This window comes from Salvelinus alpinus, chromosome 19 (genome assembly GCF_045679555.1).
Source record: "Salvelinus alpinus chromosome 19, SLU_Salpinus.1, whole genome shotgun sequence".
Classification (NCBI taxonomy): domain Eukaryota; kingdom Metazoa; phylum Chordata; class Actinopteri; order Salmoniformes; family Salmonidae; genus Salvelinus; species Salvelinus alpinus.
This window is the reverse complement of record NC_092104.1, coordinates 8,418,301-8,435,014: the sequence shown is the minus strand read 5'-3', so window position 1 is coordinate 8,435,014 and position 16,714 is coordinate 8,418,301. Positions and strand designations below refer to the sequence as shown.

The following is a 16,714-nucleotide window of genomic DNA, read 5'->3' as shown; positions in this document are numbered from 1 at the left end:
CCATGACTCAATAGCTTTTCATGCACTTCATGTGAGTTTGTAGCAAAAACAATTCAATCTTTAACCATCTCGTCACTGTTTGGAAAGTTACAGTCTTTAACTATCAACTTTAGCTCGGTAACAAAATACTTGAAGGATTCGCTAACTCCTTATAGTTTTTCTTGAAACTTGTATGACATATTCCTCAAACTTGTCATAAAATGTTTTCACTATCTTTGCCTCTGTGTTTGTAAGTGTCCAAGTATTAAATACATCTCGTCCTTTCTCCCCAATCCACAACAGGAGATAGCTGCACTTCTCGTTCTCATTCTTAGCACGTAGCAGTCCAGAGAACATTAGCTCCACATGCTGTTGAAACTTTCTCCAGGAGTCAGGTAAATTTGATGAATCCCAATCCATCCTCGGTGTTGGAAAGCCCGATCATTCCCATTTTATTATTTATTATGAGTTTGTTTCTTTCTATCTGACACCATGTTAACATTTCCACTTAACTGTCACTCTTAGTTGTCTAATTAAAGGAAAGGGATTGACAACGAATATGGAATTGACAAGTCATGTACGTGCACTTGACCCTAAATTTACGAGACCTTTATGTCAATGATGCAGCATGTGATATTCCCAGACGTAATCACACTGAACATAATATATCCTAGCAGGATATTACAGGGCTCTCTAAAGTGTTTTGTCTCCAAGTTGCAGGGATATCACATGTCCGTCCTACTTATATCAGTACACTGGTAATAACCTAAGCATTACGAAACTTATATTTGAACAAATAAGCCACACGTAGCAAATAAGCTATTAAACTATTTGTTAACCAAATTCGACACTCTCTTATTGACCTCCATACAAAAACTCCTCGCTTGGTGAGTGGAAAAAACAAAAAAAAGCCACCTGCTGGAGAACGCAGACTTTGGCTCAGTTATCCCTCTCGTTTCGCTTCTTCCACTCTGGCTGCAGCTAGCTTCTTAATACAGCGCGCCTCCAACCCGGAAGCCAGCCGCACCAATGTGTTGGAGGAAACACCGTGCACCCGCCCCCCTTGGTTAGCGCGCACTGCGCCCAGCCCGCCACAGGAGTCGCTGGAGCGCGATGAGACAAGGATATCCCTACCGGCCAAACCCTCCCTAACCCGGACGACGCTAGGCCAAATGTGCGTCGCCCCACGGACCCCCCGGTCGCGGCCGGCTGCGACAGAGCCATGCTGTGGTACTCTGTACTTGCTCCCTCCGTAGCTATGACGCACTGGCTAGTACTGCAAACCATGCTCTATCAGCTCGATCAGTTAAGAAAACTGACTCCAACTAGCAGCCTAGAGCACGCTTATTTGAATGGCCATTACAGTAGCTAGTTTGCCAGCTTGTTGATGAAGTTGTACAGCACCAAAGTTAATGGACAGTTCTCAGAAATCAGCTTGTACCTTTCAGCTGGCACTGTGCCTCGCTCCTTAGCTAGCTACGTTTGGCCAACGTGATAACGTCACAGCTAGAGCTGTCAGCGTGCTGCGGAACTAATCACAGCAGAACAGAAACTGTCTTATCATGAAACTCTTTTTGCTATTAGCAAGACGTTCATTACACTAGCTAGCTAGTGGTAGTATTCAGCATTGAATACTTTGGGGTGGCAGGTAGCCTAGTGGTTAGAGCTTTGGGCTTGTAACCGAAAGTTTGCAAGATAAAATCACCGAGCTGACAAGATAAAAGTCTGTTCTGCCCCTGAAAAAGGCAGTTAACCCACTGTTCCTAGGCTGTCATTGAAAATAAGAATTTGTTCTTAACTGACTTGCCTAGTTAAATAAAGGTTTAAAAAAAAAAAAATGAGTGTGTGAGCTGGCTTTTTTAGCATCCATTTCGTTTCAAATGGATTGATTTTAGACGGATTCAGCCAGCAGGCAGACAAGCTAGCTAGATAGCTAATTTTCGTGCACATTTCGAATTTGATAAATACTGATTCTACAACCAGAAGATATCTGAATTAGATAGTAGAATTAGGTTGTGAAGACTTGGTAGATATTAGCTACAGATGTATAGTTTTTGTTAAGATTAACTCTTTTGAGGATGAATGGGGATTCAGCGGACGACGTTGCCTTGGGTAACGTTGACGAATGCTAGGATAGCTTATTGTAGCAAATCTTATTGTTAGCGATCCCATGAGAGTTTGCTATCACACAGATCAGTGTAGACAGCCGTCTGACCTGAGAAAATGCACATCATTTAGTTCAATGGGTACGCCCGTTCTATTCATGATATTTCTATGGCCGTGACTTTGTGGTGAGTTGGAAAGGACACCTGCTGTTGCTGACCTGCTGTCGTTGTTCTCTAGCCTGTATCATAGGATGTGTGCTCTGGTCTCTGATTGTAAACCTTCATCATCCCGATCTGAACCGTGCTATCTCAGATATTTTCTTTTCACATTGTCCTTTCTAACGCGGCTCCAGAAACGTTGATGGATGTGTAACCAGGTCAACCTTGTGCAGCTTGCTTTGGCTCAGTTCAGCTCAGTAGTGGGAAATTGACGTTGATAACATTGTTGGCCCTTGTTGTCACCCACCTGTTGGAGGAAAGCCTTTTCTCACAGAAGAACCCTAACTTTCATTATTAATGAAACCATCTCTGTTAACCCGGTCTTCATCCCAAATTCCACCATATTCCCTATATAGTGCTCTACTTTTGACCAGGGCCCATACTGCTGTATAGCGAATAGGGTGCCTTTTGGGACGCACAATAGGATTTCAGTTCAAACCCCTGTTTGCCACGTAGTATAGGTTTTTCCCGTCATAGCCAGCACCGTGGACGCTCATTGGCTGAGACGGTGCTTGAGAACTGACCATATGTATGTTGCTATCACCTTTAGAGTGGAGGGGGCTGAGGGGAGTGTACAGTATGTTATATTTACAGGGGTAGAATGTACAACATTCAGAGGTTACAAGGCTGAGGTAAAGGACCGCTAATCCATCTTTCTCTCTCTCACTCTCTGTCGTCATTTCTTCGTCTGTACTGGGTTTGTTTTTCTCAGAAGTATCTTAGCTTCTCTCTCTCTCTTCCTCTCTGAATGTGACTTGTGTATTTTCTTCTCTCTCCTAGCTGTAATTCCTAAATTGATTGAGACCTTGAAATGGATATACATTGTTGTGTGTATCTTTACTGTTTGCCCGACGATTTATGCTCTGTGACGAGCTCTTACGTTCTCTAAGGGACTGACAGTTTGTAAATCAAGTGTGATCTCCCTCCATCCAGGATACGCTGGCATGGAAATCAATCACATTTCTGCTGATTCAGGATTGTTTCTCTCTCTCTCTTTACTCCTGTCAGAATACAGTTTTTAGTGTTAGTTTCAAACTCTTATGGGCAGGTTTATACCTTCCCCTCCCCTCCTCCCCTCCTCTCCTCTTCTCTCTCCTCTCTCTCCGACAGTGTACCATGGCCTCTCTCTCTCTGTCCCTGGGACTGCTGGTGCTATGCACCCTGGCTCTTGTACACTGTGACCTGTATGACGGCCATGTCAGGGTGTGGGGCCTTAGTGCCTCCAACCTGAAAGGAGACCTCCTCTCCCAGCCAGACCCCTACGTCAAGGTGAGTTGATTAATTTATTTTACCTTTAATTAACCAGAACAGTCAGTTAACGAAACATTCTTATTTACAATGAGGGAAAGGCAGGTGGGGAGATGAAACAGAAGAAGTAATGTAACAGACAGGACAGACATCCTAACACAAAAGGACAGAGACACAGCACTAATCAAACAGTAAACAGTAGACAGTCAACAGTCATTTGTTTGGATATCAAGTCGCCTACAGTGACGTGTCACATTGAAAATGTCAGTGATTGGCTTGTTAGGTGAACTAATAAACAAACAAACAAATGAAAAACAAACATATATTAATGCATTTTAAAATACATGTAGAGGTTCCTCATTCAAACTGTACACACATAAAAAATCATTGATTATTAAAAACACATTGAGTAATTAAAAACGTTTAATAACGTCTACAAACAACATTATCTTCCTTAGGTGTGGTGCGGCCCAGCCTTCGGTGGTATGAGCAGCATTTTGAATAACCAGGCCAACCCCACCTGGCCCGGTGAATTCAACTTCCTAGACATCATTCACAAGTCTGTCCTGAAGCTGGAGGTGAGTTTCCCCCTTTACTATGCAAAGTGCGTTGAGCACTGGAAAAGCAATCAATTATGATGATGAAGATGATAATGAGGAGGAGGAGGAAGATTATTACAATTATGATTATTATTATTAGGTGTGGGATGATAACGTCGGAGCAGATCACCGCCTGGGAACCTGCACCACCACCATCCGCCAAGGAACACACACTGAGACCTGCCACCTGAAGAAAGGCACCGTCTACTACACCTACAGCTACGACTACAGTCACTAGATGGAACAGACTGATGGTTAGATTGTAACCTAGGACCTTGTGTCTGATTGGTTCTCTCACCCTGTCACTCATGTATTTACTTCCTTATAATATCAATTAAAAAAGCGCTTCATGGCAAGATGGTCTCACTCTGCCTTTATCATGTTTCTGTATTCTTTTATGATTTCTCAGAAGATGTCTTAGAATGGTCCATAGCATATTAAAAGTGATAAATCAATATTTCGACTAGATTTGAGATTTTATGTGAAGGCTTTTATTTACAGTATACCATTATTGTGCTTAAATCTACACTTTATTTAACTTTTTGTTATTCTAAGGTTTGGCCTTTTTTCATAATCAGCATATAAGATAAATACAACATTTCCCCATGGTGATAATTAAGCACCTATGATCTGTTATCTAAAGGATCCAACCTGGGCTGACATGGTGGGAAGCTAAGCTGCAGCATCACCATCAACATGGGAACCCACAACGTCAGGGAACCTTCTGTTATACTTAGTTACATATGAACCCCCCCCCCCCCCCCCGCATGTGGAAATTAACTGAATGATAATTCATAATGGTATATTATCAACAACAACTAAAATATGACTTCATCACACCAGATGGGGGCGGTGTTGTATAGAGGACTGCTAGCTAGGATTCCTAAAGCTTCTCAGCAGGACTGCTAAGATATGTGGTCAGTGTTGCCTTTCAGATCAGCGGAGACCTGTTCCTTATTCATAAAGTGTCTCAGATTAGGAGTGCTGATCTAGGATCAGGTTTTCCCATTCCAGAACAATCTCCTTCAATATGATCTAATAAGCCAAACTTTTATGAACGCTTCATGAATACGGGCCTAGATCAGGGCCTGTGTCCACAAAGCGCCTCAGAGTAGAGACTGCTTTCCAACAACAGGTTCCTGGACAGTGACCTGGAAACTAATGAGTGGTCGAGAGGTTGAGTAGAGAGTTAATTCATTAGTAGGTAAAGGAGGAGTCTGCTCTCCTCGATTACCAACTTCAGCAGAGGATTCTCAAGAGTATCCTTTCAGGTTCAAGCTCGGAAGTGTTTTAAAATCCACCTCACCCCCTTTGAAACAGCTGTTGTTTTCTGGAAGGAGAAAAGCATTTTACTTCTACTTTTATCTGTAAACAATCTTCCTCCACTACTAGATACATTTATGGTATGATGGTATGATATGATGGTATGTCTCCAAATGCCTGACTGAGCAGTGAGGTCATTCCTCAGGATCTTCCGTGTGTGTGTGTGTGTGTGTGTGTGTGTGTGTGTGTGTGTGTGTGTGTGTGTGTGTGTGTGTGTGTGTGTGTGTGTGTGTGTGTGTGTGTGTGTGTGTGTGTGCATGCATGTTTGTCAATTTTCTGATATCCAGGTTTCCTCTCCCTTGCGTATCCCTAACCCTCTCCCACCCCTGCTTGGATCACGACACCACAGAGGCAGAAATTTACTTTATTCAAGCAATGTAGTTATTGATGACCCATAGAGAATTGGTAAAAATTGGTGGCAAATTACTACAGTATCTCAAACTGATTAGGTGACGGAGCCTGGCCAATGGGGAGAAGATAATGTTTCACGGGATCGGTACCAGCAACCACAAGACAACAAGACAACAAGACAGGAATGCTTCCTGAGCCAGGGAACCCTCAACTGTCTTAATATTTGTCAGTGATTATACATTTGTAGCTTTACTAATGAATTTCAGAGATTTTCAGAGACATTACACACACTTCCACAGGATTACAATTTTTTAGCAAATATCTTTCTCCTGTTTCATCGCTTTTAAGAAAGGGACTAATCAATAACAGCCTGTTTTATAACTGCATCTCAAACCCCTCTCTGATAAGAGGACAGAAAGCTGTAGTCTAGATCCACATGGGTGTACTTCAGCTGTGGGATGACATCAACAACAAAAAATGATAAGGTGAATATTAACTTAATTGAAACATTCAAAAAATCCCATGGCAGATATGGCTAAGATCCTGTAGCACAGACAGACAGACAGACAGACAGAGACACACACACACACACACACATACATACATACATACATACATACATGGCTAAGATCCTGTAGCACGGACGGACGGACGGACAGCTGCTGCTAAAAGATAAGAGTTCAGCCTGTGTTTGTGTGTGGCGCCACAGAGAGAAGAGAGAGAGGGGTATGTTCTGAAGTGAGTGTATATTGACACTGTGAGAGTGGGGCATATTATAATAACTTAATTAGCTCTGTAGTCTTCTGTACTTCTTTAATACAAAAAGTTTAGTAATTAGATCTTGGATTAAGGATCAAACCAAGAGGTTTTACGTCGATCCGGTTGATAGGGCCTTGGGATGAAGCTTCTATTGAAGCCAGAGACAGTGTTTGTATGTGGCGCCACAGAGTGAGTGATACAACTGTAGTGTGTAAAGGGTTTGTCCCACATTACACCCTATTCCCTTTATAGTGAACTACTTTTGACCATTAGGGCACTATATAGGGAATAGGGTGCCATTTGTGACTCAAACACGGTCACTGTAGGAGTGGTCCTTATAATACCACTCCTACTGAAGCAGTGGGCTGTGTGGCGCCTGTTGTCTCCTAAAGATAGTGATCAATGGTATTACTGATGAATTACATATTCTATGCAGTACTAATTACCATGTCCACCCTTAGTAATGTCCTCACCCTTACCTAACTGTTTATTCACTGGGCTGGCCTTTTGACATTATCTGGAATACAATTTGTTCAACCAGCATTTCAGATAGTATCAGAATTTGTTATTACACCTTATAGGCTTCCATATGTCTCTGGGTAGTACAGGGTGTGTTCTCATTGGTTATGTCGTCACTAAGTAGTCCTACATACCATCTGTGGGTCATCATACCTCCTGGGGGGGGGGGGGGGGGGGCTGAGATCTTTATAAACAGCTAGATGGCACAGTAAGGACCATCAGCAGTTGGGTGACTAGAGAAAGACAGACTTCCAGCTCAAAAAAAAATCCAGGTAAGACATGATCTGCTCTTCTGGTGCTGTCATATTCTTTTTTTTCTCTCTCTGTCTCTCCCTCTCTCTCTCTCTCTCTCTCTCTCTCTCTCTCTCTCTCTCTCTCTCTCTCTCTCTCTCTCTCTCTCTCTCTCATCGACTGGGATTCAGTCCATTGCAAACAGTGAGTGGCTTTCCAAAAGGCGCTTTTAGTTTTGCACAATAGCAGATATAGAAAATTAAGTGTCAGTTTGGTTGAGTACACCGGATGACTTCTCAGCCAGGTTTGCTGTCAGAACTGAATGTGTAACACCATGGGACTGATTGTTTCTATGTCAAGTGTCATCTCCCTCCATCCAGGATATGCTGGTGTGTAAATCAAACACACTTCTGGAAAGCCCCTCTCTGTATTTCTGCTGATTCAGAATTGTTATGGTGTCTTCCATTTATTTTTTTCTCTCTCTCTGTCCATCTATCTCTCTCTCTCTTCTTCCACTGACTAAACTCTTAATACTGATAACATGTCCTGATCTTTCAACTCTATTTTTACTCCACCTCTCTGAATACAGTTTGAGGTGTTACTGTCAAGCTCTTATGGACATGTTTATACCTTCCCCTCCCCTCCTCCCCTCCTCTCCTCTTCTCTCTCCTCTCTCTCAGACAGTGTACCATGGCCTCTCTCTCTCTGTCCCTGGGACTGCTGGTGCTATGCACCCTGGCTCTTGTACACTGTGACCTGTATGATGGCCACGTCAGGGTGTGGGGCCTTAGTGCCTCCAACCTGAAAGGAGACTTCCTCTCCCAGCCAGACCCCTACATCAAGGTGAATTTATTCATTTATTTTACCTTTAATTAACCAGAACAGTCAGTTAACGAAACAGTCTTATTTACAATGAGGGAAAGGCAGGTGGGGTGATAAAACCGAAGAAGTACGGTAATGTTACAGACAGGACAGACATCCTAACACAAAAGGACAGAGACACAGCCATAATCAAACAGTAAACAGTAGACAGTCAGCAGTCATTTGTTTGGATATCAAGTCGCCTACAGTGACGTGTGAACATGAAAATGTCAGTGCTTGACTTGTTATTTGTTCGTTGAACTTATAAAAAAAATGAATGAACAAACAAACAAACAAATGAATGAATTAATGTATTAAAAATACATGTAGAGGTTCCTCATTCAAGTGAGCCAACTGTACATACATAAAAAATAATTTAGTATTAAAAGCACAATAATTTAATTTTTTTTTAAATAAATTCTACTGACAACATTATCTTCCTCAGGTGTGGTGCGGCCCAGCCTTCGGTGGTATGAGCAGCATTCTGAAGAACCAGGCCAACCCCACCTGGCCCGGCGAATTCAACTTCGTAGACATCATTCACAACTCTGTCCTGAAGCTGGAGGTGAGTTCCCCCCTTACTATGCAAAGCGCTTTGAGCACTGAAAAAGCACTATATAAATCCCATCAATTATTATTATGATGATGATGATGAAGATGATAATGAGGAGGAGGTGCAGGAAGATTATTATGATTATTTGTTACTATTATTGTTATTATGATTATTATTATTAGGTTTGGGATAATAACGTCGGACCAGATCACCGCCTGGGAACTTGCACCACCACTGTCTACCCAGGAACACACACTGAGACCTGCCACCTGAAGAAAGGCACCGTCTACTACACCTACAGCTACGACTACAGTCACTAGAAGGAACAGAATGATGGTTAGATTGTAACCTAGGACCTTTGTGACCTTGTGTCTGATTGGTTCTCTCACCCTTTCACTCATGTATTCACTTCCTTATAGCATCAATTAAAAAAATGTGCTTTACGGCAAGATGGTCTTAGTCTGGCTTCATCATGTTTCTGAATTGTTTAATGATTTCTCAGATGATGCCTTAGAAGATGGTCCGTAGCATATTAAAAGAGATAAATCAATATTTCTACTAAATTTGAGACCATTCGACATGTACCTTTTGCAGTGTCACGACGTGGCCCTTGCGGTTGTATATCATGCCCCCCCCCTCTTACTATCTCTCCCACCCCAGGTTTTACAACGGTCATAAATTCCTGGTAGAAACTCTTTCTCTTTGCTGCCATGGAGTATGGAGGGAGAGATCCTATGGAGAACAAAGACATTCTTCTTCCCAAAACTCTTGATCTCCAAAATTGGAGAATGAAACAATATTTATATTTTTGAGAATGTGGTAATGGTCTGTGGACACTTAAGGGACAGTCATGTTGAGTTGGTTTCATTTGGTGATCTCATGAAGGACAGAAAACACACATTCCTGTCTTTGGTTGTGTCCACTAATCAATGATGGGGTTTACATCTAAATGTTGTGAAACATATGTGATTACATATGAAACTATTTGTGAAAAGATGAAATGTGATGTTATCCTTCTAAATGAGAGCATGGATTTTCATATAAAGTTTAACTAGTCAGTGGCCACGCGCCCGTCAGCCAGACATTACATCAGGCATCATGGTACCGCTCTTTTCTACTACAGAATAAAATTACTCGTGACAAAATGTACATTTAGTCAAGATAACACCGGGACAGGGAGTTCCCACGTTGAAATGGCTGGAACTCTGAAACTTTCAACAGAGAAGAAGTACTACTCGGTGCCAAAGAGACCCACGGTAAGCCGGACGTCTCAAATGGTTAAGAAGACCAGAAAATATGGAGCTGTTGCTACATGTTGAAATGGTTGGCAATTCAAAAACTAGAGTCAGAGAACGCCGGGACGAAGTCCCCACATTGAAATGGCTACAACTCTATAAACTAAAGAATAAATATTCAGACTGCAGATGTATAAATACTTTAGTCTGGTAAATGTATCTCTTCTAAGAACAGTTCTGAATGGTACTCTGGAGTACCCATTATAACAACTAAGACAGACTGTGACTCCTGGGGAACACAACCAGAGACTTTTCTGTCGACTCTCCAGCAGATGGACAGGCGACCACAGAGAGAGACAACAAGACATATGCTAGTAAATATGTCAATTGCAATTTATTTTTGAATGAGCGGTTGTTCAGATAGAAACTATTAGCAATTTCTATGAGTGTAGTTATCAGCAAGAGTTACCCACTCTTGATCGGTCCCCATCCATTTTCCTTTGTCTACCAAGCCATCATATCGGTTTCGTCCGCTAGGGACTTTTCCTTCGTATCACGTAGTAACCCATGTGTGAACTAATTGTGTGTGTGTTTATGTGATTCTGTGATTTGATTTGATTATTTGTATTTTGCTGATTCGTGATCTATGCTAGGGTTGGTGCTATCTATTGCTGCTCATTGGACCCTATGATCACTCGGCTACACAGCTGATGCCTGCTGGACTGTTCATTAACACGATACTTAATTTTGCTTATCTGTCGGCCCCAGCCTCGAACTCAGGCCCTGTGTGTGGCTAACTGACCCTCTTTTACCATTCATCGCCATTTACCCGTTGTTGTTGTCCTAGCTGTTTACCCGTTGTTGTCTCACCCGTTGTTGTCTTAGCTCTCCCAATCAACACCTGTGATTGCTTTATGCCTTTCTCTAATGTCAATATGCCTTGTATACTGTTGTTTAGGGCAGCTCTCATTGTTTTATTTTACTGCAGAGCCCCTAATCCTGCTCAACATGCCTCAGATAGCCCCGCTCAGACCCGCTCAGCCCAGTCAAAACTGTTCGCTGCTCTGGCACCCCAATGGTGGAACAAACTCCCCCACGACGCCAGGTCAGCGGAATCAATCACCACCTTCCGGAGACACCTGAAACCCCACCTCTTTAAGGAATACCTAGGATAGGATAAAGTAATCCTTCTAACCCCCCCCCCTTAGAGTTAGATGCACTATTGTAAAGTGGTTGTTCCACTGGACATCATAAGGTGAATGCACCAACTTGTAAGTCGCTCTGGATAAGAGCGTCTGCTAAATGACTTAAATGTAAATGTAAGTAGCCCCCTTGTCCCACCCTCCGCATGTGTGGAGGGCTGATATTGATTGATCACTTTCCTAAAAGCGTGACAAGAGAAAGACAGACTCAAGAATATCCAGTTAAGACATGATCTGTTGTTTGAGTTTAAGTTTATTTTATTTTTACAGGGACAGTGCACATTAATCAACGTTTCAGTAAAAGTGCCGGTTTTAGCCAACCGGCTAATTTTCAACCGCAGTCCCTGGGCAGGTTATTAAAAACAATGACAATATAGACAATCGTTGAGTAGTGAGCACACGCAGAGCAACATAGGACAAGCAAGACATAGCATACAGACAGAGCAACATAGGACAAGCAAGACGTAGCATACAGACAGAGCAACATAGAACAAAAAGCAGCAAGACAAAATTCATAAAAGCAACAAAGTGTTTCCTCACCTCACAAGTTACAGACAACAGACAACATGGAAAGCGGCAATACACAGCTAGGGATTATGTTCACAAATCTGATTGACCTTTAGCCATGTCTTCATGCATTTTGTGAACGTGTGATATGTGGTGCAGTTATGTGTGTCTGATGGCAGTGTATTCCAGACATGGGAAGCTCTCACAGAGAAAGCGGATTTACTAAAGGTGCTTTTCCTTAAGGGAACTATACAGTCACCTCTCATGGCAGACCTTGTGGATCTGCTGCCATATGTTTGGGTTTTCTGTTTAACAAAAATACTGAGTGGAGGGGGAGCCAGGCCATTTAGGATTTTGAATACAAGACATGCGTCGGGTGTATTGCACAAGATTTTTCCAACTCAGGAGCTCATGTAACAGTGATGATGGCTATTGGGCTTCCAATCAAGCACTTTGAGAGCCTGTTTGTAGACAGACTGAATAGGTTTTAATGATGTACAGCAAGCTTGGGCCCAACTAGTCAAGCGGTATGTTAAGTGGGGGAGTATCATAGATTTGAAGTACAGTTTTGCTACCTCTGTAGTCAAACAATTTCGTATAAATCGGAAATTAGCTAGGTTGAATTTGGTTATCTGAATTACCTTTTTCACATGCTTTTTAAAAGAGAGGTTGGAATCAAGTATGATGCCAAGGTACTTAAAATCAGATACCACCTGGAGCTTCTCCGCTGACACATAGACATCTGGCTCAGTAGCATCTGTTGCCCTCTTTGTGAAGAACATGCAAACAGTTCTTTTTCACATTGATATGCAAACACGAGTCACTGAGCCACTTTGTAACCTGGACCATCACAGTAGTGAGTTCTTGAGCAGCTTGTTGTTTGCTCTTTGCATGCACATATATCACTGTATCATCTGCATACATTTGAACTTCAGACCCAGTACAGACAAAAGGCAGATCATTAATGTACAGGCTGAACAGGAGGGGCCCCAGTATTGACCCTTGGGGCACGCCCACATCATAGCTAAGAGTGGGCGACAGCTCATTGCTCACTCTGACACACTGCGTTCTGCCTTCAAGGTATGATTTCATCCATCTCAAGGCATCTGGGGAAAAGTTGAACTTGGACAATTTTGTGATGAGAATCTCATGGTTAACAGTATCAAAAGCCTTCCCTAGGTCCAGAAACACATCCCCAACAACGCCCCCTTTGTCCATCTTGGACTTCACATTTTCCAGAAGAAAGCAGTTGGCCGTTTCTGTGGAGTGTTTTGCTCTGAAGCCAAACTGCATGGAGTGTAATATGAAGGGGTTGTTGTTGAGGTGGGCAATCAGTTGTTCTGCTTCACACTTTTCAACAACCTTTGACACCACAGGTAGTATACTAATGGGCCAGTAGTTACTCACGTCAGCAGGGTCGACTCAGAAACCTCCCTTATGATGAAGACAGGTTGAGTGTCATTTACTAGCACTGAGCCCAAGAAACCAGTGGAGGGGTTCTGTGTCAGTACCCTGACAGAGTCAATAAAGTAGGAATTGAAGGCTATTGCTATTTCGACTGCATCCTGTATTAGATTGTTATTCACCATGATTTCTAGTCTTTTTTCAGTGTTACTATGGTCTTTCCCTGTTAAGTTTTTTAGATTCTCCCAGATCAATTTAGAATTTCCCTTTGCTTCACAAATGATGTTAATAAAAAAGTTTGCCTTGGCCTGTCTGATTTCTTTCATCACCTTATTTCTCAACATGGTAAACCTACTTCTGTCATGCTCTAATTTGGATCTTAGGGCTATTTTTTGAGCATAATCTCGTTCTTTCATCAATTTCCAGATTTCTCCATTTAGCCAAGGAAGAGTGCACTTTTGGCCAGGTTTGGATTTGATTTTCTTTAGGAAACCATTTATTGTAGTCTGGATTGTGGATAGAAAAACCTGACTATCAGCTTCCACGTCTGTATAGGACAAGAGATCATTCGAGTTAATTCCCTTAATTGCGTTTTCAAAATAGTTTAAACCTTTTGTCAATAGGGGGAGCTGTTAGCACTATTTCTTTTTTTACATTTCCAAATTAAACTGCCTCGTACTCAATTCTTGCTCGTACAATATGCATATTATTATTACTATTGGATAGAAAACAATCTCTAGTTTCTAAAACCGTTTGAATTATGTCTGTGGGTGAACCAGAACTCTTTCTACAGCGAAACTCATGACAGGACATGCGAAGCTCTGAAAAATAGTCTCTGATCTCGGATCAGTTTAAAACTCTGTGTGTGCCCTATGGCTTGACATGAACTGCACCCGCCTTCCCCTGGATGTCAGTAACCAATGAGAAGTGGAATGGTCTCTCTACGTGTTTCTCAGAGTTTATAAAACGGAATGGAGTGAGATGTCCCTTCTTTTCGACGCTCGCCAGGACGCAAGGGAGGACATCAGAATCGCATGCTCAAAAGCTCTCGTTATTGATCAAAGATATATCCGTCTGTGATTTAATTAGATATAGGTGTTAGAAACATCATAACGAAGTTATTTGAAACCAATTTATATCAGTTTATGCGAGTATATTGCTATTTTTCTGAATTTCCTTAGTATTGCGTTTGAGGATTTGGGCATGTGTGTGCCGTGTAGCTATCGTTAGCTGCTAGTTTCGAAGTTGAGGAGGTCGTTTTACAACAAAGCAACGATTCTTTTGGACAAAGGACACATTGCCCAAGATACTGATGGAAGCTCGTCCAAAAGTAAGAGTTATTTATGATTTTATTCCGTATTTATGTGGAAAAATGTAAACGCAGTTGTCAGCCATTTTTTGCGGCACTAGACTGGCTGTAACTCACAATGTATGTCTAGTAACGTAAATTTAAAAAATCTAAATCAGCGGTTGCATTAATAACCAATGCATCTTTCATTAGCTGTCCAACCTGTATTTTTTTTGTCAATCTAATCGATAAATAATCGTAAACTTAGGTGCCCTTCCAAGATGGCGCCGGCCAGAATGCATGCCATGTTTTGACTGATTACATAGCATAACCACGATTTGTGATGCTAAATATGCACATTTTCGAACAAACTCTATATGCATTGTGTAATATGATGTTACAGGACTGTCATCTGAAGAATTCTGAGAAGGTTAGTGAAAAAATTAATATATTTTGGTGGCGATAACGTTATCGCCCCTTTTGCCTTGATTTAATGCTGGTGTGATGTTAGCTCATGTGGTATGCTAATATAACGATATATTGTGTTTTCGCTGTAAAACACTTAGAAAATCTGAAATATTGTCTGGATTCACAAGATCTGTGTCTTTCGATTGCTGTAGGCTGTGTATTTTTCAGAAATGTTTTAGGATGAGTATTTTGGTAATTGACGTCGGTCTCTGTAATTATTCCGGCTGCTTCCAACGCTATTTCAGATTGCAGCTGCAATGTAGAACTGTGATTTATACCTGAAAAATGCACATTTTTCTAAAAAAACATATCCTATACCATAAATATGTTATCAGACTGTCATCTTATGAAGTTGTTTCTTGGTTAGTGGCTATATATATCTTTATTTAGTCGAATTAGTGATAGCTACTGATGGAGTAAAAAACTGATGGAGTAAAAAAAGTGGTGTCTTTTGCTAACGTGGTTAGCTAATAGATTTACATATTGTGTCTTCCCTGTAAAACATTTTAAAAATCAGAAATGATGGCTGGATTCACAAGATCTGTATCTTTCATCTGGTGTCTTGGACTTGTGATTTAATGATATTTAGATGCTTGTATTTACTTGTGACGCTATGCTAGGCTATGCTAGTCAGCTTTTTTACTGTGGGGGGTGCTCCCGGATCCGGGATTGGGAGGAACTAGAAGTTAATTCACTCTTAGGTATTCTTAGTTCATCCGCCTTTTTAACAGTAGAGAGGTTAAACCTGCTCTTAGACAGCTTTCTGGCTATAAGTGTCAGATTATGATCAGATAGCCCAGTAACCATATAGAATTATTTAGTCACTCTCTCTGGTTTATTACTGAACACCAAATCAATCTGTGTTTTAGAGTAACAAGTCACCCTGGTTGGCCCTTTAACTAGCTGTGTAAGGTCAAAGGTATTAGTGATCCGTTTGAGGGTTTTCCTACAAGACTTGTCGTCATAATTAATATTAAAATCTCCCATTAAGATGACCTCTTTCCCAAAATCACATTCCTTAAGCATGTTATTAAACTGATCAAAAAACACACTTTTGGTGGAAGGTGGTCTATAAATTGCAATAAGGATAAAAGACATTTGGGGAGACAGTGTAACGTTCAGGCCAATACAGTCTAGTTCATTATCACATGACCACTCAATTTGTTTACATGGGATATGTTCTTTAATGTAAATCATCACACCCCCTCCTCTTCCTTCAATCCTGTCTCTCCTGAAAACATTGTAGCCAGGCACAATCAAACACCATAATCAGCAGTTAAAACACGTCCAAACTGTGCAATGTACATTACTGTATGCCACAAAACCCTATACAGTTTGCTTTAGAGACATTACTGAGAACGGACCAGCTGTGGGTCTCCATTGCCTCTTGTTGAATGTGTACGGCGGGTTGGTACGGTATTTGTACAGGGGGTTGGTACAGTATTTATACGGGGGGTTGGTATGTTTATGACAGGGTGCCGGGTAAGGTCCTTACAAAGGGGAACATTTCCCATTGGTGATAACAAAGTCCAAATGTTATCTTATCTTAAAGTAAAGATTCACACATTTTAAATGTTATATTGTTTTTGTGCATCTCTGAGCGCAGTTCTATGTGTATCTGAGCTACTGCCATTCAAGCAGGCAGAAATTCAGCCATACCGGCTGAATTGCAATAAAGCCGCTCTCATCAGTGGCGGTTGGTCATGTTTCAGATGAGGGAGGAGGATTATTTTTTTTATGAGCATGGCCTTATTTCTATTACAGCATATGGGATGACTGTCATTCATATTCCATTCACCCAGTTCAGTTTAACAGTGACAGGTTTATTAGGCTACTACATGAGACTAACATTTTCCCTATACC

At 41.5% G+C, this 16,714-nt stretch overlaps 2 protein-coding genes across 5 annotated transcripts; both read left to right on the top strand.

Annotated features, from left to right (window-relative positions):
* The first annotated feature begins 271 nt into the window (after positions 1 to 271).
* Positions 272 to 4,506, top strand: LOC139544964 (perforin-1-like). Of its 3 annotated transcripts, none has more exons than XM_071352213.1 (4): positions 272 to 374; positions 3,414 to 3,572; positions 4,010 to 4,129; positions 4,251 to 4,506. In XM_071352213.1, exons 2-4 carry the CDS (start codon positions 3,420 to 3,422, stop codon positions 4,386 to 4,388), a joined length of 411 nt encoding a protein of 136 aa, XP_071208314.1. In that variant the 5' UTR covers positions 272 to 374; positions 3,414 to 3,419; the 3' UTR covers positions 4,389 to 4,506. The 3 variants fall into 3 exon arrangements, with proteins under 3 accessions (XP_071208314.1, XP_071208313.1, XP_071208312.1); XM_071352212.1 differs by lacking the exon at positions 272 to 374 and adding an exon at positions 1,867 to 2,270; XM_071352211.1 differs by lacking the exon at positions 272 to 374 and adding an exon at positions 2,759 to 2,935.
* Positions 4,507 to 6,202: 1,696 nt separating this feature from the next.
* Positions 6,203 to 9,203, top strand: LOC139545949 (perforin-1-like). Of its 2 annotated transcripts, none has more exons than XM_071354220.1 (4): positions 6,203 to 6,309; positions 8,014 to 8,176; positions 8,640 to 8,759; positions 8,930 to 9,203. In XM_071354220.1, exons 1-4 carry the CDS (start codon positions 6,302 to 6,304, stop codon positions 9,065 to 9,067), a joined length of 429 nt encoding a protein of 142 aa, XP_071210321.1. In that variant the 5' UTR covers positions 6,203 to 6,301; the 3' UTR covers positions 9,068 to 9,203. The 2 variants fall into 2 exon arrangements, with proteins under 2 accessions (XP_071210321.1, XP_071210322.1); XM_071354221.1 differs by lacking the exon at positions 6,203 to 6,309 and adding an exon at positions 7,268 to 7,374.
* Positions 9,204 to 16,714: the final 7,511 nt, after the last annotated feature.

What these genes read in the sequence shown, in the direction of transcription:
- LOC139544964 (XM_071352211.1), top strand. Translation starts at nt 2,831, where the DNA reads ATGTATGTTGCTATCACCTTTAGAGTGGAGGGGGCTGAGGGGAGTGTA. An exon ending in TCAGAGGTTACAAGGCTGAG is followed by an intron (nt 2,936 to 3,413) that starts GTAAAGGACCGC and finishes TCTCTCCGACAG; the next exon opens with TGTACCATGGCCTCTCTCTC. An exon ending in AGTCTGTCCTGAAGCTGGAG is followed by an intron (nt 4,130 to 4,250) that starts GTGAGTTTCCCC and finishes TATTATTATTAG; the next exon opens with GTGTGGGATGATAACGTCGG.
- LOC139545949 (XM_071354220.1), top strand. An exon ending in AGCCAGACCCCTACATCAAG is followed by an intron (nt 8,177 to 8,639) that starts GTGAATTTATTC and finishes TATCTTCCTCAG; the next exon opens with GTGTGGTGCGGCCCAGCCTT. An exon ending in ACTCTGTCCTGAAGCTGGAG is followed by an intron (nt 8,760 to 8,929) that starts GTGAGTTCCCCC and finishes TATTATTATTAG; the next exon opens with GTTTGGGATAATAACGTCGG.